This window comes from Leuciscus leuciscus (assembly GCF_965113295.1).
Source record: "Leuciscus leuciscus genome assembly, chromosome: 4".
In the NCBI taxonomy this organism is placed as follows: domain Eukaryota; kingdom Metazoa; phylum Chordata; class Actinopteri; order Cypriniformes; family Leuciscidae; genus Leuciscus; species Leuciscus leuciscus.
Window position 1 is genome coordinate 12,996,471 of NC_138728.1, and position 21,431 is coordinate 13,017,901.

General features: G+C 38.8%; 1 protein-coding gene across 2 annotated transcripts in view; it reads right to left on the bottom strand.

Moving 5' to 3' along the window:
• Positions 1-21,431, bottom strand: part of chchd3a (coiled-coil-helix-coiled-coil-helix domain containing 3a) — a 72,010-nt gene that overhangs the window by 28,576 nt on the left and 22,003 nt on the right. For both annotated transcript variants that reach the window (XM_082166331.1, XM_082166330.1), the window contains exon 4: positions 18,071-18,251. In XM_082166331.1, the coding sequence (XP_082022457.1) occupies positions 18,071-18,251 (181 nt within the window). The remainder of the gene's footprint in view (positions 1-18,070; positions 18,252-21,431) is intronic.

A 21,431-nucleotide genomic window follows, 5' to 3' on the forward strand; every position in this document is an offset into this window, starting at 1 on the left:
AATCATATGTGTGAATTTACGCTCGTCAGTTAAGAGTTTTACGGCATAAAAAAAAAATCCCTAACCCAAAGCATGAGCAATAGTATTAGTGATGCTTACCTTGACAAAAACTGCTAACTTAACATTTTCATCCTCTTACCAGGGATTTTATAATGAACAAAAAACATAAAAAAAAAATTTATTTGAAATAAAATAAACATTAACTGAAATAAAATCAAACATAAAAAACAAACATTTTATTTCAGCTAGCTGCTAAGGCAACATTTTGATTTAGTTTAACTTGATGTACAAATAAATAAAAATACTAAATCATAAAAAATTAATTAATAATAATAATAATAATAATAATATAAGGTACAAAAGTGAAAAGGTACATCTTTGTATCTTATTTACCCCTAAATTCCTTCAAGGTACATAATAATAATAATAATAATAATGTTTAAATACATATTAGTACCTTAAGTGTACATATTAGTACTTTAAGTGTACATACTAGCACCTTTTAGCTTTTGTATCTTAGGGTATTGCCCCATTGACAGCTTTGTACCTTTTTTTCTGATAGTGTGTGTAACACAATTTAACAGCAACACACGTTTGTAGTTTAATCAAGTCCCACACCTGCAGCAGTGAAGACGGACAGAACTGCTCTCCAAAAACACCCACAGCCCTCGACAGAAGAGGTCCAAACCCTCTGGCAGAATAAATCTGACCTCTGCACTGTTCCCTTCCAGCACTCACACACTAACACAGACACATTCAAGTCTGCAAGCCAATCGAGGCACTTGCGTGGGCGAGAAGCATTGTGGGTAATCGGTCAAGGAGACATTATGGCTCCAAATAAAAAAAAATAAAAAAAATGCAGCTACCACCATTGACCTTCAGCCTGAAACACACACACACACTGATGGAGCAGCTGCATTCACAGACCAGTAGGCAAACGCAGTGAAAGCGTATCCAATGAGCAATTAAAGGACAGGGAGGCACTGCCACCAATGCGCACGCAGGGATTTTCCCTTTTTATTCAATGAATCATGGGGGCATATGGCAGCCCTCTGTCGCTCAGTCACACAGACTGTCAGGATTATTTCCATCACATCACACTCATTCAGTCTCCTGCAGGTCATATAATCAAATTACACTGCTTACATAGGGCCCTGAGTCACATGACCAATCGCTCGCTATTATCCCACTAATGAAGAACAGGGAGTGGGATGGGAGGCTGAGAAATGAAAGTGAAACTACAAACACCAAGAACAAAAAATGGGGAGGATGGAAGGGAGGACAATGAGAGTGATTTATCACTTAAGTCACACCTCTCATGACATGTATCTGGATGAAGAGAGAGAGTGACCCACAGTAATCCAATGCAATCCAACTGCTCTACAAAATATTTTGTATGTCTTTGGTTTTAGAGGGATTTGATTTGAGCCATCTATAATGTTGCATATTCTGAAAAAGTCACTGGCCTTATTATCCACATTAAATTTTGTAATCACATTTGGCGTTGGACACTGCTCCTTCTGGGCCCAGTTTCCAACATTAGGATTCTTCAGAAGGAAATGCAGAGTTGCAGGTGCTACACACAGCCAGGGACAGCAAAATGTGTGGCTTTATTTACCATCTTTTTTTTTTTAATTCTTATGTTTAAAAATAGAAGTATCTGAAAAATAGTCCAAATTAATCTTTATACTTCACTGTAACTGTAAGTTTTGAATACCAAATAGACATTGCTGATAGACATTGTGAATGTGGGAAGTTGTGCTTCAAGTGCTCATCTGACTTGTGGCAGTAGTTCAGAACAAGTTTGCTTAGTATTGATAAAACAGGAAGGAAGTTCTGAAAGTTATAATAATAAATTCAGAGTGCAGCGAACCATTTTATTTCCAAAGGATCTAGGAAAATTTGATTTCTCATTATATGACCGATTAAAAACACTGCCATTCCTGAGACAATATTTGCATTTTGTTGTTGCCCACTCACACCCATTATAAAATAAAATAAAAAGCTAATGGCCTGACTCAAATGAATATTCTAGGTTATTTTCAATCTAATGTCTTTGCACAGCACCATAAGCGTGTCAACAAAAATGAAATAACAGCAAATGCATTTCCAATTTGTTTATACACACAAAAGTACAAGCCAGACACCAAGCGTGCCACACATTAAGTTGACTATAAACTATTCTTTTAAAGACACAACCAAACATTATCAACAAAGGAATCTTTTGTGAGATGAGCAATAAAAACAGATGCCCAGTGACATTTATCATGCCGTATCCACCAAGCGAGAATTCAGCACGGCCCAAAGCAACAGATGGGCCGCATTTCCTCCAGCTCTCTAACTCCAAAAAAACGTAGACAGATATAATGCGTCAAAAACTTTGTATTAATTGCGAGCTTGCCTCTTCCCACACAATCTCCGGTCTCGCACGGCAGGATGACTTCGGCATCACCGCAGCAGACCCCATGGTCAAATTAAACGGGTCGTTTAGAAGGAAAAGTGTCTCGCTGAATATCAATTAGCTGCAGCTGAATAATTAAGAAGAGCAATGTTTTTAATTAGCCAAGTGCTGGAGAGTTTGAGCTCACGCAGAACATTCTGACATAACAGGTAAAAGCGTGTGCTGAGTCAGGGAGAGATTTAAAAGCATCCCTCGTTCTTCATATTTCCATAATTCTACCTCCATTTCTACTCCTCATTTCACCTGCTTTGTCATTTGCTCTCCTACGCAAAGTACAATGACGTTTACGCAGCTCAAGTTGGGTCCGTAAGGTTTGTGCATCGCCTCTTCTTAATGAAGCAAGCATTGCCCACAGAGACCCATACATATGACAACAAATCAAAGCTCTTTGTTAAAAACGTTGTCTCTTTCACCATGACCTTCGACGGCCAAACCGAACAAGGTCAGAGCTACTCAGCACCCGGCATCCATCACCAGGAACTCAGTTGCCAGAACAAACTCGCAGTGTGCCAAGAGTTCACCTGCCCAGCAGGCACAGGTCGAAGGCCAAATGTCGGGTCACAGCCAGCCTGCTCAGATCTAATTGGCACTGAGAAGAATGAGAATAAAAGTGATAATGAGAGAGTGTAAATGTGTATGTTGTAGGAAAAAGATGTGTGATTGTTTGAGCAGGTAAGTGTGGTTGGAAACAGCGCTAAAAGAGGCTTCTAAAAAAAAATATTATGATTAATATCCAGTTAAACTGTTTAGAGTGGATCAATGCCGAGAACACCACAACATACCTTTAACAAGGTCGATTTATGCATGACAACATGCAAATATGGTAAATTTCACACGGTTTCAAACGAACCATCTTAATCCATTGAATCATGCTGAAAGGTGTCTGGAAATCCAGTGTATTACCCAGCAGTCTGTGCTGCTATGACAGAAAGGGTCAGTGGGTAATTGAGAAGGATGCTGAACAGAGGTCAGAGGTCATTCTAGCGTAGGCAGAAGGAGTTGGCCCCCTGTGTAGGACTGGACATGTCCTCTACCGAGACAGGGGGGGAAAAAAATGAACTGTCCTGCCAGTGTCTGGGCCTCATTTTCTGTGAGCAAAGATCAAATTAGCAGTGAACCAGAAGGCCTGTCCTTTACCATTAAAGGGACCAGATACAAAGATTTCCCAATCACACTTGGTGCCCTACATCCCGACCCCCACTCTACGAACGACCTGGTACTCTGACACCACGATCGATCCAGTGCCCTAAAACACACAAGCATGCATGCACTCCTCTGTCCACCTGTCAAAAAGCATCTCCATCCGATCCATATGAATTGACAGTCACCAGATCTGCTCATAAACAGATAGATCAAAATTAGTATCTGGTCGAGGAATATTGTCATTGAAATATTGTGTATTCTAATCAAGTTCTGATTAACACAAGCCATCAGACTACCAAACAAGCCACTTTGAGTAGGTTACATATTTCATAAAAAAAGTTTTATTAATTAGGCCCAAATGAGTTTTGTCCCCTTCCGCACGTGACACGACCATCACACATTCATATCTAGAAATAAACATAATATTTGTATTTATTTATTTGTTTGGTTGGTAGGTAATGTGACTTCAGCATGAACACACAATTCATTTTTTACATGAATTGTATAAATCCAATGTGACATTTTGCAAAATTACATGCTTAATTTACCCTTGCCGTAAAAATGAAGGACAGCAAAAACAGTCTGTGATGCGATAGCGAGGTGTTCGACCTCATTGAAATATTTGTAAAAAAATATAAAATAATAAATGAACAAATCTATTTAAAAAGTATGTAATGACTTTATTTTATTTATTATTTATAAAGTATGTATAAATCAATTACAATTAATTATATTGGTAAATTATATAATAAATAATACCTTTTTTAAATCTTTATACCTTTAATAAAAATATCTGTGTATTAATTATACAATGTACTCTATTTCAATTAAGTTAATTTTAATAAAGCAGTTATGATTTAAATAATTATTAATTAAATAAATAAATTCCATAAACCATTTTTTATTTAATTAAATAATAAATAAATAAAATATTGCTGTTTAGACCATTGTCTGAGCCACAATTATAACGTACGTGAACAGACTTACAAAAATGTTGAATTTGAGCACAAAATTTGGCACTTTCACTTGTGAAATGTATCCTAATTTTCCCATTTGTTAAATGGCTGTACGTGTCATTGAGGTTTAGAGCCCATGTCACTGTCTGTGCCATGCCAGCTGTCAGTCTACGGGTCAAGCTCGGACCAACCTGATCATACAGTTTGATTAATTAACTGATCAGCAGCCCGAGGTATTAACTGATGGCTAAAGCACTTTTCAGCTTGTGTTATCTCTGCTGAGGCCATATGGGCAAAACCATGGGGAAATCAAATCATCAGTCACGTTCATGGAGAGCGCTCTCTAAGGAGGGCTAAGCCATCTATTACCACCAAGAGAGAACAGCCGAATAAAGAGGAGAGAGACACCCCTGCAGACAGAGAGAAGCAGAGGTAGACAATAGAGCGGGGATCTAGGACAAAACAAAAGAGCGTCCCACTCTCTAATATCCAACTCTAGGACACACGGAGGGACCTGAAAGGCTGAACAATTGCCTTTGGAATAAAAGTTCTCCCTCAGGGGAATGAGGGAACAAATAAGAGAGGGAGAGAGAAAGGGAAAAGGACAAAGACAGAGAGAGGGTCAAGGAAAAAAAAAATCGAGATACATAACTGAGAGAAAGAGAAGTGTGGTTGCCCTTCAGACATGCAGTTGACTTTGCATTTCCTGCTGATGGTGACCGCATGACTTCTGTGTGTGTGACCTCAGTCAGGCAGTACTGTAATGAGATAGAGCTGTTTACATATTCATGTCCACTGGGGCTTTCTAGGTAAAGGAGGGCTGCCCTTGGTATCTCCCAGTCAACTTTATTTCCATGGCAGTTCAAGGTGAGCCTTGTTTGACCATTTCTATCTACAATAACTGGCCTTTTTTTTCTTTTATCAGAAGTCAGTAAACTCCTTCAGTGTGGTGAAATGTTTCTTCTTATATAATACACCACCTCTATAATGTTTTATTAGTGGTGCTTGTTTAAAATAAACTTGACTTGCACTGAATAAAGGCCCTTCAAGTGAAAACAATGACTGACCTATGGTGACGTCATTTCAGATGGAGATTATGAATCGGTAATCTACTGCTATACCTGCAGTTCCCGGATGCGAAATGTTGAATTTTCTGTCGAATTTGAACCAGTGAATTTTGTGGAAGCGAATCTTTAAAGCGAAATAAAACGGACCGAAAATTGCCTGTCAAATATTAAAGGCTAAGGGCTACCCGGTCCCTGTACGACCGGAGCAGGAGCTTGGTTCGCATTGCCGGCAGTAAGTCAGACTTGTTCCCGGTGCATGTTGGACTCCGGCAGGGCTGTCCTTTGTCGCCGGTTCTGTTCATAACTTTTATGGACAGAATTTCTAGGCGCAGCCAGGGGCCGGAGGGGGTCAGGTTTGGGGACCACACAATTTCATCTCTGCTCTTTGCAGATGATGTTGTCGTGTTGGCCCCATCAGACCAGGACCTTCAGCATGCACTGGGACGGTTTGCAGCCGAGTGTGAAGCGGCTGGGATGAGAATCAGCACCTCCAAATCCGAGGCCATGGTTCTCAGTCGGAAAAGGGTGGTTTGCCCGCTTCAGGTTGGTGGAGAGTTCCTGCCTCAAGTGGAGGAGTTCAAGTATCTTGGGGTCTCGTTCACGAGTGAGGGAAGGATGGAACGGGAGATTGACAGACGGATCGGTGCAGCTTCTGCAGTAATGCGGTCGCTGTACCGGTCTGTCATGGTGAAGAAAGAGCTGAGCCGCAAGGCGAAGCTCTCGATTTACCGGTCAATCTACGTTCCTACTCTCACCTATGGTCATGAGCTGTGGGTCATGACCGAAAGGACAAGATCCCGGATACAGGCGGCCGAAATGAGCTTTCTCCGCAGGGTGGCTGGGCGATCCCTTAATCCCCTTTTCCACCAAGGCAGAACTGGTGCTGGTTCGGAGCCAGAGCCTAGTTTCAAATCGGTTCTTTGTTTTTCCACCGCCAAAGCACCAGCTCCGAACCAGTAAAACTGGTTCTTAAGTAGCACCAAATCATTGCAGGGTCTAGAACGGAGCCAAGAAAGAACCGCTTGCGTCAGAGGCTGGGGGCGGGGTTACCGTGGCCAACAAGACTGAAGAGAAACTTGTGACCGCCATTTTTAAATAGCAGCTAGTCGAGCTAATAGCAGCTCGATTATAATATCCGTCTATGTAAGTTACGGCGAGCTGCACGAACGCGTTGGATTCGCCGTGTTTGGATGCCGATTTATTTTCGCAAACCCATGAGCATCCATAGTAACGCAACGTCTATTATTGTTGATGCCTTGTTCGAGATGCATCGGAGCAGCGTGGACCGATCAGAGCTGCGGGAGTGTTTGGAGATCATACGACTCCTTGTGCTTTTTGATCGCTTTGATTTCATGTGCTGATCGTTCTGCGAGAAGCCGATGCATCTCGAACAAGTCTGGTGTGTTTGTGTTTGGCGCTGCCGTACTAGCGTTGCTGGGCAACGTGATACGTATGCAGTGACGTAAGATATAGCTCTGTTGTGGCTCTCTGGCCGGTGGAAACGCAAACCGGTTCTTAGTAAGCTCGTCAGTCGAACCAACTCCGAACTGGCAATAGCTCTAGCTCTGAACCAGCACCCGGTTCTTGTTGGTGGAAAAGGGGTATTAGAGATAGGGTGAGAAGCTCAGTCACTCGGGAGGAGCTCAGAGTAGAGCCGCTGCTCCTCCACATCGAGAGGGGCCAGCTGAGGTGGCTCGGGCATCTTTTCCGGATGCCTCCTGGACGCCTTCCCGGGAAGGTGTTCCGGGCATGTCCCACCGGGAGGAGACCCCGGGGAAGACCTAGGACACGCTGGAGGGACTATGTCTCCCGGCTGGCCTGGGAACGCCTCGGTGTCCCCCCGGAAGAGCTGGAGGAAGTGTCTAGGGAGAGGGAAGTCTGGGCATCCCTGCTTAGACTGCTGCCCCCGCGACCCGGCCCCGGATAAGCGGAAGAAGATGGATGGATGGATGGATGGATATTATAGGCTTGTATTTTTAAACAGAATGAATATTTTGGAAGTGAAAATCTGAAAGGTGAAAATGGATTATTGAATTTTTAATGTTGTAAATGTTTTGAATTGAATTATTCACAGCTTACATAATACAACCATGCTGAATTTTCAGCCCATTAAAAATGCAAGCCCTAAAAATACAATGCATTAAAATGCATGCACGGTTAATCCAATGCATTTTGTTTTCAATTAGTGCAATTCAACAAGCTTTTCTGTTTCAAAAACATTTGGTATTATTTTACTTCCATAGCTGCTTTATGGTAGAAATTGAAGTTGTAATTCTAATTGAAAGTGATACTGTTTTTTCATGTGTAATACTGTAAACTAATTGAAAGTGATACTGTTTTTTCATGTGTAATACTGTAAAACTGCTGCTTTAAAGCAACATATTCTATAAAGTGGTATATAAATTAGGGCAACCCCCTAATAGTCGATACTCGTTATGGTTTAGTTTTGCCCTCAGTAATTATTTAAGCAATCAAATTAATATAAGCGGGTGATTAGTTGACTAATGGCTTAAATTAACCACTACTATTCGACTAGAAACACCTTTTGTCGGGGGCAGCCCTAATAACAAATAAACATGACGTGACTTGACTGGAGTGCAGAATTGCAGAGCTTGTGCAAACATATCCACATCGCTAGGTTCAGACGCTTTCTTAAATGCTGTTTTCTCACTACTGTCATTTTTGTTGTGTTTATTTTGTTATTGAGAGGAAAGTGAGCAGCAAATATTTACATATTCATTTCAACACCACTTTTGGCAGCGTCATGATGTTCGCTAACACCGCTGGTATACCGCTTTGGTCGAAGTTAATTAATTGGATACTTCTGCTGAACGTGCTGAATGTGTTTGCGATCAAACAATAAATGAAGATCCCCGTCATAGAAATTCAGAGTTCTAACATCAAGAAATGCCGTAGAAACCACCAAAAACAACTTAGCAATGGCACAAACCCCCCACTAAAGCACTCAGAACATAATTTATTCCAGGTTATTCTGAGAGATACAATTTCACACACACACAAAGTGGGAGTTAGAATTTAGATTGTGCTAAAAGATTCTACTGCAGATCTGTGACCGGTGGCAGGACAGTAACTCCCACATGGCCGCTCTCTCTGTGCTCACATTTGGGCATCTTCCCAATTAAAGGCAGCTAAACAGCAGGGCTGTGCTCTCACCAAACTCTGAGCAATTATCAGTGTGCCTCAATTCACTGTGGAAAGTGTTGTCTTCATTTGCACAAAAAAAAAAGAAGTTTTTTTAAAATTATTTTGCTAATGCAGACAAGGAAACAAAATGAAACTGAGGCAGCTGGTAGCAGCACGTCCAAAACCATGAATCAAGGGTGAATAAAGCCAATGTCAATATGGACATTAGTGGAAATCTAATTATGGCATTTGTCCATCTGGAGAAACCTCATGAACTGGTCCATTCACATCCGAGCAAAGCCCTTTTCACCCAAAGATGCATGTTCAATCATGTTTACTATGTAAATTTAGCAAGGGATAATGTACAGTTGGCCGGTCGTTACCACAAAATGAACCCAGATGGGGGAGCAGCGGTCTTAAATCACCCTGAAAGAGTTTATTTTGCTATAATGACCGTCTGAGTGTACATTATCCTGCTTATTAAATGTCCACTTACCAAATAAATTAATAAATGAATGGACTTGAATTATTGATTTTGAGCTAAATTATTTTATGCGAGAAAAAGAGACTGCGGAGCGGAAAACCAAGAAAAAACAAACCAAGTAAAAATGATTAGAATAAAATATTGCGGTCATACAAAATATGTATGCACTGGATTCTAAAATTGACCAATCAGAATCAAGTATTTCAGCAATCCGTGCAATAAACGGACTACGACAGACACTTTATTCTTCATTTTTGTGTCAACGTTCCACTTTTTGTCTTTAATTCAGTGTCCTTCACCTCAGTACCAGGTCAAAATACACCTTTGTTCATTCTACTGCTCACAATGCTTCCGGCGAACTTTAATTGCAAATCTACGCTCGTAATGAAGTGTGATAATCAAGGATTAGGGCTGTGGATAAGGAAAGCCCAGATCATAACAGCTATATCCCACTTATTTCAGTCTGTCAGGAGCTCTTGCCATCTTTGCCAAGAAAGTGATTTTTTTTTTCTTTCTTCATTTTATATAACTGGGGAAGTCAGTTTCGAGATTTAAAATGAGGTCTAAAAATAGCAGTGTTTTCAAATACCTTCTCTCTCTAGAGGCACGGCTACATGCAGAAACCCTCCTGTTGCCTTTTGGGCTGTAAATTGACTTCACAAGCTGCTCTGTCAGAAAGCAGCTTTCCTGACACCTGCTGCCATCCATCAATCCAACCCTGGTCGAAGCTCATGGAAACGGGCGGCCGGCGGAGCCAATTAGCTGCCGGGGTGAGCGCCGGGCACCGGTGCCAACCGGAGACCCAGCCAATTAGGGCCAGTTTCAGAACACTGGCACTGCAGGTGGGCAGCAAAGGCTACAAAACTCAGTGAACAAGGGGGAATCAGCAGGGAGCCCAAGCCGAAAAGGAGACGAGAGAAAACAAGCAAACACACAAAACGGGATTGTATGTTACACGCCTAATTTACTGAAACTGAAACTAGCCATCCACACACCCACGTATTTATATGCTGAACATATACGGTTAGTCGTAGATTACCATAAATCCAAAACACTTTACTCACTGCATTGGCAAAACATCATTTTGCAGATTCACAAATAGCATCCATAGTTTGCACATATATCCTGGTTTGCATGTACTGCCATGCTTCAACCTACCCCAACACTGTTCTACAAGACCACAAGACATCATTTCTTCACCTTTCTTCATCATTTTAATTTAAACTAATTATCCTGTACTCAAGCTTACATACCCTTAATTCCTAATTTCCTAATATATTTTCAAGAATCACAGACTGTTTGTAGACATTTGTGAGCCTGTAGTTTGCCCAGAGCAGTCAATCTGTCCACCTTTTTTTTTTCACCATGAACAAAAACCCAACAGCTCCACCAAGTTCTTGGGTTTTACACAGCATCCTCTTCACATTTTTAATCATCCCTACCTTAGTTATTTGATGTTGAGATCAACTCAGGACAACTCCTACACCATCACAAAAAGGCTGCAAAAAGTAAATTAATGCTCAAGGAGGCAAAACAAGATTACGAACCAAGGCTATGTAAACTTTTGAACAGAATAGTGTAAATTGACTTATTATTTTGTCTTGTGGGATATATGTAAACATATGTTATCTACTAAAAACGCTGAAAATCTTTTCAAAAAGGTACATAAACTTATCAGCACATCCGCATGAGAAACACCATCTCCATTCATATTGCAGGACACACACACAAAACATCCTGTTTATCTCACTTAAGACTGAAAACATGGAGAAAACTCATTTCTCAGACCTCTTGAGCAAGGCAAAGAGGGGATTTTTTTTTCTGTCCTTCCCAAATACCACCAACAAGTACATCCAATTCAAAAACCAGCAAGTCCTCTTTAATACCTGGGAAATTAAATTGTGGGGTATTATCAGTCAGGGCCAGTCAGCTGTATCTAAAATGTGACAGCGTTTGAAGCACGCAGATTTGTGTGAGAGAGAGAGAGAGAGAGAGAGAGAGAGAGAGAGAGATGGGGGGTTGGGGAAGGGGGACATTTGTGCTCTTGAAATACAAGCTTAACTGAAGTGGCGTCTGCAGCCCATCCAACCATCAAATAAAAACATCTGCAGACTCTAATAGGTTGATTGTGGAAGCAGAAAACTCAATTTGAGATAAAAAAAAAAAAAAAAAAGTTCAGCTATAGTTCAAACTGTCACCTAAAATTAAAGTAATACGGTTTCATTAAAAAGATTAAAATCATATACAGTCACATGAATTGAAGACTCCAGTCAAACAAGTAGGAAAATTAAATAATTAATTAATAATAAATCAATAAAATTAATACATTGACTAATTTTAAATGAAAATATCCACACCATTCAAAAAGTAAACCATTAAGTTTTGATTAAGTTCAAGTCAAAATTGCCATATTGAAAATATAAAAAAATAAATAAAAAAAAACACTAAGTGCCCACTTAACAATTACCACAATAATGAATTTTAACTGTTTTATTTTGTGCTTGCTTTTTTTAATTAGTTAGTGTTAGTTAAGTGTTAAATATTTGCAAGAGGTTTACAGTCAGATAATTTCTAAACACTTTTCGGTGACTGCAAAAACAACAATCCCTTGTGATTTGCCGGGTGAGAAAGTGTCAGGCACACATTTCAGGAGCTTTTGCAAGACTGTCTGATCTTTTGTCTCAACAAATCACGTCGCCAGCCATCGAATAAGTTGCATCAGTCACTGGGTTGCAGATTGATGACTCTGCGTTTGATTGAAATGTTCGCCCCAGGGTTTGCCAGTGTCTGAATGAAATGATATGCGTTGTGATTGATTGGCTGTCCTGAAAGATCGCTAGAGGGCCAGAATCACCGAAACCCAAACACTACCAGACTTGACGAGTTTATTAATGTCTAGAACCGCTGACAGCATGTATGGTTGAAGAGATACACGAGAACTTCTCGCCAAAGTGCAGAAATCACAAAAAGTCATTGCAATACATCTAAAAATGAGCAAGTTCGATATACTCAACAGGTCTATTGGGGAAATGACACTCGAGCTTAAATTTATAGCAAAACATCCAAGGAGATTACAAATGTCAAATAACATCCATTCTTGTGTCCACCAAACAAGCTGACATTCAAAAATCCAAAACCACAAAACAAGAACACTGCAAGTGCTTTCAAAATCTAGCAAAACTCAGGGTCTTTTGGCTGAAGAAAACAGAGCTTTCTTACTAAGCTGGTGGGCTTTGAGGAAAATTATTTATGGTTTCAGGTAGAGTCAGCAAAGACAGTTCGAGAAGAAAGACAGCCATCGGAACAGCAACTTCAGAGCTCTTGGCTGGGGCGGGATAATTGGAGAGGCTAATTTGGGCATGCGAAGACTGTTCCCGGAGAATGCAGCCGGCACTAGCACTCAGCGGTGCTATTGTACGTGACAAACAGTGTCTGAAGACCAGAGCACAGTGTGAATTCTGATGAGAGAGGGATCGATATCTCCTTGAATGAGGAGATGAAAAATAAAATGCTCATAGAGCAGCACTGGTCAGCTTAATAGTTCACAACCTTTGAAATAAAAGCGGTGTTTCTCAGGCATTAGTCTCCTGTCGTCTTTGAGAAGCAAAAGGCGGAAATGTGGTTTCCATTTGGTTGCCAAAAATCGATTTCTAAAACCATATATTCACAATATGACGGCAACAAATCTGTTGATGACATAAAATTATGCAACACAGTGATGATTACATGCACCATTAAGTTTCCTACAGTCGTTAAGACTTGTATGGAAATCCCACTCTATAGTAACTTATGAATATGAAAGTGCCAAGACAAATATTTTTAAAATAAATAAATAAAACTTTTCATTAATTTATGTTATACTGTTTAGGTGAATTGGTTCAAAACTCTTACGTAATCATTCATTTGCATCTTCACTCAAAAAAAGATCTCTGAAGTCCCTGTATTGAATTTGGCTTAGTAATAAAATACTTTAATTCCGCAAAAATGCATTAATTTGATCAAAACTGACAGTAAAGACATTTATTATGTGACAAAGAAGTCTATTTTTCAAATAAATGCTGTTGGTTTGAACTTTCTACTCATCAAAGAATCCTGAAAATAATAATAATCATGACTTCCACAAAAATATTAAGAAGCACAGCTGTCAACACTCTTAATAATTAGAAATGTTTCTTGAGCAGCAAATTAGGATATTAGAATGATTTCTGAAGGATCATGTGACACTGAATACTGAAGTAATGACAGCTTTGCCATCACAGGAAAAATTTAATTTTAAAACATATTAAAAAAGAGTTCATATTAAAATAGAAAATTATTTTAAGTAGTAATAATATTTCAGTATAATTTACTGTTTAACTGTATTTTGATCAAATAAATGCAGCCTTGGTGTACATACAATTTTTTTTTTTTTTACCAATCCCAAAATATTGAATGGTAGTGTATATATACACATTTTTCATCAAGACATCTTTTGCCATTTCAGTGAATGAAGAGATACATACTGAATGGCAACAAATGACTGAAAAATCAAGATTGCTTTCTTTATCCACTAAATCTAAGTTACTATCAGGATACAAAGGTGAACCAGCAAGACATTTAGGCATCACAAGAGGTCTAAAAACAAAGTCGAGGAAATCCTGCTGTCCATATGACCTGCCTCTGCTTAGACCGCTCAAACCCAAGAGAATACGACTACTAATACCGTAAGAACCCATTGGCCTGTGTAAACGTCCCATGAGTGAACAGTACACCGCCTGGCTAATGCATTTGTAAAGCAAACTGCAGAAACCCTGAAGTGTGGCACTGCGGCTCTTACTCGCAGTAAGAATGCATTTCAAAAGCCTGATTGATGTTCAATGATTGAACGCCTTGCAGTCAGGCAGAAACGCAGTCAGAGGAAGGGTCTGCTAGGACAAAGGACTTAACAAATCATCTTTGAAAGGTCCATCTATTCAAAGTGTGCTGAGAGCAGCAGAACCATGTTCTACCCCAGCAAGGACTTTCAAACACTTATTGATGTTTTGGAGGCAATTTAAACTAAATTTGCAATTACTAGCAGGTTGAACATTACTTCGTTATAAAAGAATAATGCATTGATTAACTCGCTATATCTTGTATGTGTGTTATGTTTATTAAATGCATTGTCACCTTGGTGATGTGTAAATCAATTTTTTAATTCAAGCAAAAATGACTGACCTACACACATGCTTCTAAGCTAAAAGACATCTAGCCATGCCGTAAAGTCAAAAATTGTAGGATGGGAAAAACAAGTGTGAAGGTCCCTAGAAACCGGGAGATTACAATGAGAGTCAGGTAGGTTAGTCTCCAGCCTTTCACAAGGAAAAACATCATTTCAAGGAGAAAAAAAAGAAATAAAAGAAAAGAGTTTTATGATAGCACTGTCAGAACAGATGATTACATGAGAAAAAGCGGCATGAATCTGGCGATAACCCTTCAAATTCTATTAAAAAAGCTCTGCTCCAAAAAGAACTCAAAATTGAGAGGAAGGAAATGTGTGTGATGATGTCCGGGAGTGAACATTTTCTGTTAAGAGGAAAAGACAAGAACCTGTCCAACTAATTTATCTCTGCATGAGTGTTCATTTTGAACTGAAAGGAAAAGTCATCTCTGAAGACGTCTAGTTTCCTCATTGATCCATTTTATTTATTTACACCTACATGTCTATTTCCTGAATGATTGCAGAACAGTGAAAACTGCAAAACACTGCAAAGCACCAATTACATACAATAATTAAAGCATCACAGATCAATAAAATACTGACCTGAAATGTCTTAAGCTTAAACATCCGCTACATTATAAAGACAGCAATTTTACATGTCCTGAGAAGACTTGCATTGCCAGACCTCTGACTGAACATCTACAATGCAGATTATTCTGGACTAGAAACGCCCACTTGGAGGGAGGGAGGGAGGGAGGGAGGGAGGGAGGGAGGGAGGGAGGGAGGGAGGAAGGAAGGAAGGAAGGAAGGAAGGAAGGAAGGAAGGAAGGAAGGAAGGAAGGAAGGAAGGAAGGAAGGAAGGAAGGAAGGAAGGAAGGAAGGAAGGAAGGAAGGAAGGAAGGAAGGAAGGAAGGAAGGAAGGAAGGAAGGAAGGAAGGAAGGAAGGAAGGAAGGAAGGAAGGAAGGAAGGAAGGAAGGAAGGAAGGAAGGAAGGAAGGAAGGAAGGAAGGAAGGAAGGAAGGAAGGAAGGAAGGAAGGAAGGAAGGAAGGAAGGAAGGAAGGATGGATGGATGGATGGATGGATGGATGGATGGATGGATGGATGGATGGATGGATGGATGGATGGATGGATGGATGGATGGATGGATGGATGGATGGATGGATGGATGGATGGATGGATGGATGGATGGATGGATGGATGGATAAATGGATGGATAAATGGATGGATGGATGGATGGATGGATTTTTTTTAACATAAGATTTGGGTGATACATTCTGAAATATTCCATGTAAACATGTTTCTGAATAAAAGCTAGCAGTATCATAAAAATTTGTCCAACAGAATATGTTTGGATGGACGAACAGATGGAAAATTGTGGAAAAGACAGACTTTTATGAAGATAAACCAAAAGTACAAAAAGTGTAGATTACTTCACAGACATAACTCAGAAAACAAAACAGAATATACAATTCTGCTTGTGGATATCAAGTTGAAGTGTAGCCCCCATAATGAGCTGAAGGACAGAGCAGAAAGAGCTTCCATATATGACAGTCTGACTCTTGATAAACCCATAATATTGAGTTATACTCATAAACCAGCAATTTGTTACTCAAGCATGCTTCATTATTGGTCTCTCTCACAACTGCTGATGGTTTTGTGTGTATTATACTGTATTGCAATTGGTAGGGATTGAATTAGAATGGATTGTTTCTCTGGGCTGCTGGGATCCATATATGTGTTTGTTTCAGCAACAGCTGGTCTGTTCAAAATATAGATATGGTCTAAAGTCAGTTCAAATATGAAAGAGAGTGTCCTACTGCTGTGGTCAGGCTTTCAAAGGGTGAACGCTGAAATGAGACCAGCACCAACAAATCATGGGAAAACATTCCTACACACAAAATGCCTCGAGCCGCCTCCTCCTCCTTGCATTGTTTAGATTTACCCATCGTTCCTATTGACAATTTCCAAATTCTCTCTCTCTCTCTCTCTCTCTCTCTCTCTCATACACACACACACACACACACACACACCTTCCTTCCAGCCGTGAATTACAGCACATCTCACCCTCATCCCAAAAATGATTCATTTTTCTATTACAGAGATGACTGTGTGAAATGAGCTATGTAATCAATACCATACGTTTGTAAACAGCTCCAGTTCTCCAGGGAACCTCTTTTTTTTTTTTATACCTCATGCTCAAATAATCTGTGCCCTGTCAGAACCAATGGAGGGGCCCCTCGTCTTACAATGTGTTTACAAGGGCAATTTAGCTGCCTGCAAATAAAATTACCTTACACTGGTATGTGTGCACACTGGTATTCCTTTTGGATTAGCAAAGAATGGAAAGAAGACGTAAAGTTTATCAATAAAGGCATTCCCACACTATTCTATGTGCTTGTGCGACTCTTTGAAGTAATTTTGTGTGTATGTGAGAGTTTGATGATGTTTTGATGGATGTGAATGAGATAGATAAGTGGAATAAGGTCCAAACATGAACTCCTGGAATTAAATAATTTTTGTAATTTGTAATTATTTTAATATATTGCCACTTCTAGTTGATAGAGAGAGAGAGAGAGAGAGAGAGAGAGAGAGAGAGAGAGAGAGAGAGAGAGAGAGAGAGAGAGAGAGAGATAGAGATAGAGATAGAGATAGAGATAGAGATAGAGATAGAGATAGAGATAGAGAGAGAGAGAGAGAGAGAGGAGAGATAGAAAGATAGATAGAGAGATAGAGAGAGAGAGAGAGAGAGAGAGAGAGAGAGAGGAGAGATAGAAAGATAGATAGATAGAGATATATCTAAAGTGAGTAAAACAGGAACACAATTCTTTGAAATATTTCCAGACATCCCTTAATGATTTCTTAACCTTATCGTCCATACTATAGTGAAATGATGTTCGTACCTGTTTGGTTACTCTGAGAAGAATGACTTTAGAGGCTGCTATATTTTTAATGCAGTGTTGAATAAAGCAAATATGCCACAAAAACAAACACACACACATACACACACATTGAAAAACATTAAAAAGGCTTTGTTCAGAGAGGCAGCAAAAATGTGATTTATTTGTATTTTTTTTGGCATAGCCGACTTAAATCTTTTTAGTTGTTTGTACACTGAACAGCACTTCTTTCTTCCTTTAGCTCAAAGAGTAGAGCATGGTGCTAGCAAATAAAAGTATTTAAAAAGCATCTTCCAAATGCTTACATGTAAACGGAATCCAGTCAGATTGAGTTTCCAAATACTTTTTTCCATGCAGGACACAATGTCATGTGATTATAATGTCATATGCACAGTAGTTTCTCATTTATATGTGTCAGTCACTGTGTAATGAACGGTAAATGAGTGAGAAGTGTCACACATAGCATTTTGATGAATGTTTAAATGCAATTACACCTCTGACACTTATGCTGTCTGTCTTTCCACAATGACTCTTATGTCTCTTGGCACTTAAGTCATCACTACAGCAACCAAGGTTGATGGACCGGATATTGACTACACTGTCTGAACAAACAGATCAGATTTCATCACTTTACTCCTAAAGTTTTGGAAATCAGATTTATGTGCAGTGTGAACAAAGCATTAGTGCTTGGCTGTTTAGAACATAGTCATGCACTTTTGTGTTTGATGATTTACTCACATATATCTGAGCTTGCAGTCTTTCATCCTCAGCGGTGACTCTTTCTCTCAGTATGGCCTTCTGGATGCTCTCCTCTGCATTGGCTTTCTCTAATGCAAGGATTCTGCTCACCTCATCCTTTACCAGGGCTTGAGCTTCTGCCTGGGCCTGTGCATGAGCCTGGGACCTTTCCTTCTCCAGCCTAAATTTAATGAAGCACAGAACACAGAAATCATCAGATGCATCTTCTGGTCTATATCACTGCAATTCAAATAGCTCTTTTTTTTTTATTGGCTGATTGGTTGTTTGTTTGTTTGTTTGACTGATTGACTGATTGATTGACTGCAAAACTAATATTCCTGAAACCAAATAGGTGGCTGCTTTCGAATCATTGAATGCACTTTAGGGCTGCTCGATTATGGAAAAAATCATAATCACGATTATTTTGGTCAGTATTGAAATCACGATTATGTAACGCGATTATTTCACATGACTTTGGGAACGTGTTGCATTTATTAAAAAGACACGGTAACACTTTACAATAATGTTAATTCGTTAACATTAGTTAATGTATTAACTAACATGAACTAACAATGAGAAATACATTTGTTACAGTATTTATTCATCTTTTTTAATGTTAGTTAATAAAAATACAGCTGTTCATTGTTTGTTTATGTTAAGTTTACAGTGCATTAACTAATGTTAACAAATACAACCTTTCATTTTAATAACGTATTAGTAAGTGGTGAAATTAATATTAACTAAGATTAGTAAATGCTGTAGAAGTATTGTTCATTATTGTTAACTAATTCTAATTAATGAACCTTATTGTAAAGTGTTACCAAAGACACCTTTCAACAATTCTTAAAAAATCGAAATTTGAACATTGATTGTACTTTTGAACTATTAAAATAAATAATATAGTATTTTAATATATTCCCGCAGGTCTACCACTTATAGCCTAATGCGGGAAATTCCCCCGCAAACATTGATTCACTTTAGCATGTAGATTGTATGAGTAGCCTAAATGAATCCACACAGATTATAAAATCAAATCAATAATTTAAAAACTTTCTCCAAGACGCAATTTCACAAACCGCGTTAGTGTTCAGCGGTGATGAGTCTTCTCTCTCTCTGTCTCTCAAAATGCGCTGGACAAGGCAAGCGTCGAAACTACACATTCGCGTTCAGGAGTCGGGACATGATGGAATTGTCACTTGTACAATCGGGCCAGCATTGCATCGTAACTAAAGTTGATCATTTTTACTTCGTTTTAAGTTTTATCAGTTTAAACATTCAAGCTGAGAGAGTTTATGGCATCGGGAGGGGCGGATGTGCGCGTGCGCGCGTCATTCAGAACACAAGACAAAATAAGAGCGTTCTTTCAAAACAGAACATGGCAAAATAATCGTTTTTTACTCGATTATACTATTTTGGTGATCGTTGGGAGCAAAAATCGAAATCGAAATCGAAATTCAATTAATTGCACAGCCCTAATGCACTTCTTTATCAAAATGTCCATCATGGTGAGGTATTAATTCAAAAACAGTTGATTATGCCTTAAGAGGCAGGACAAAACAAACAAACAAAAATAAGTACAAATTTTGGATCATTAAGCTTGTAGTGTAAATGCTGCCTAATAGACCTACCACTGTCTATTCTGTTGCTGATAATAAATTACACAACAATATTGACAACAAAAAAGGAAAAGCACTCAATGTTCCTAGCTGGATCATTTTAAGAGCTTTAATAAGCCTTCTACAATCAAAAATGAACGACATTAGCCCTGAAAAAGAAAAAAACGTACAGCTAATTTTAATTACAGGCCTGCATCTCAGTCAAACTCAGACAGCACTGAATCGCTATTAATGCATTATATCTAATAATCATGTACTGAAGACTATGCCAGTAATTTAATTAAGAAGAAATTGAAGGCTGCATGTCATTGTTTCACTTTAATTAGTAAATATTCATATTAATATGTAACTTTTTAAATAAATTATAGTGAGTTCAAATTGCACATTGGTATGATTCATTTCTCTAGATTAAACTTTTTAGTGTGAAAAACATTACTAACAAGTTCTTAAAAATCTCAATAATACGATTAATAAAGTTAAGCACACAAAAATACTTTTATTCACAGCTTGGGATGAATATGGTAAAAAAAAAAAAAGAAGAAAAAAAGACTAAAAGTACCAGCCTCAAGGAAGAAAAGCACCCTAAATCAAGTGAGATTTTAAATATGGTGCCTCATTTGAAGTTGTTTAATAGGTGTGTGGCGGTAAAGAATCTTTGATGTTTTCGAGATAATCTTGCGGAGCTATTTGGAATTTTGAGCTAGAATGTTGAGAGACTTTATGAGCTGTCACCCGGTTCACACAGTTGCCTAGCAACCTCAGCTGCACCATCAAGCAGGAGGTTTGATTTGTAAAGTAAACTCAGGCAAGATACAAACTGTAATCTGCAATGCTGTGTTTTCAATCAAACAGCAGCCATGTAAGAAAAAAAGAAACCGAAGAAGCGAAAAGGGCAATAAGGGAGTGTATAATTATAAATGTTACCGAGACAAACACAAACAAGCATGTGAGATTTCCAAAGATGTGCTTAAAGTTCCACAAAAGTTTAAGAAATACGAAGAAACCAAGATACTGAGGAAGCACAAAAGGTTAGTCTTCAACAACAACAAAAAGCAATTCCACAAAAAAGTACCTGAAACTATTTAACAAATTAAGTATGTTTTAAATTATTTTTCAAGTAATGGTCATTGAAGGTAGTGGGGGTGCTCAACCTTCTCAAAATGTTGATGGTCAATCTCAATACAGGTATATGTTCCAATCCATTTTGAATAAGCCATGTAATTTTTCTCAGACGATTCCAAAAAAAATAAAAAATTCCATAAAATCTGAATATTTACTCATGTTGCCAGGTTGTAAGGGTCTTGGGACCCTTGAGAGTACTATATTCATGGAATATGCCAGAGGCCAACATAAAACTATGATTTATGATTAATATTTACTAGTTTTGCAAGCACAATTTTACTAACAACCAAACAAGAATAAATAAAGACAAAAAGAAAAAGAAATATTTGGTGTCGTCCTGTTGTGTGAATACACACATCATTGAGTGTTTAGTTCTCCTGAGAAAAGTGAGAGCGACTCCAGCCATGTCCAGTCTCAGTCTACTGAACTGGACACATATCAGCACAACACATCCATCATTACTTCCCTCTCTGGTATTGTGTGTGTTTATCCCATCTTCCAGTACTAAAAATAGGCCAAAAGCGTCAAGTGAGCACAATGGTGCACAATCGCTTGCAGGGCAAAAACACAGGCCACTCAAATACAATTATGTTCATCTCAAAAAATATGCTGCAATTACGATA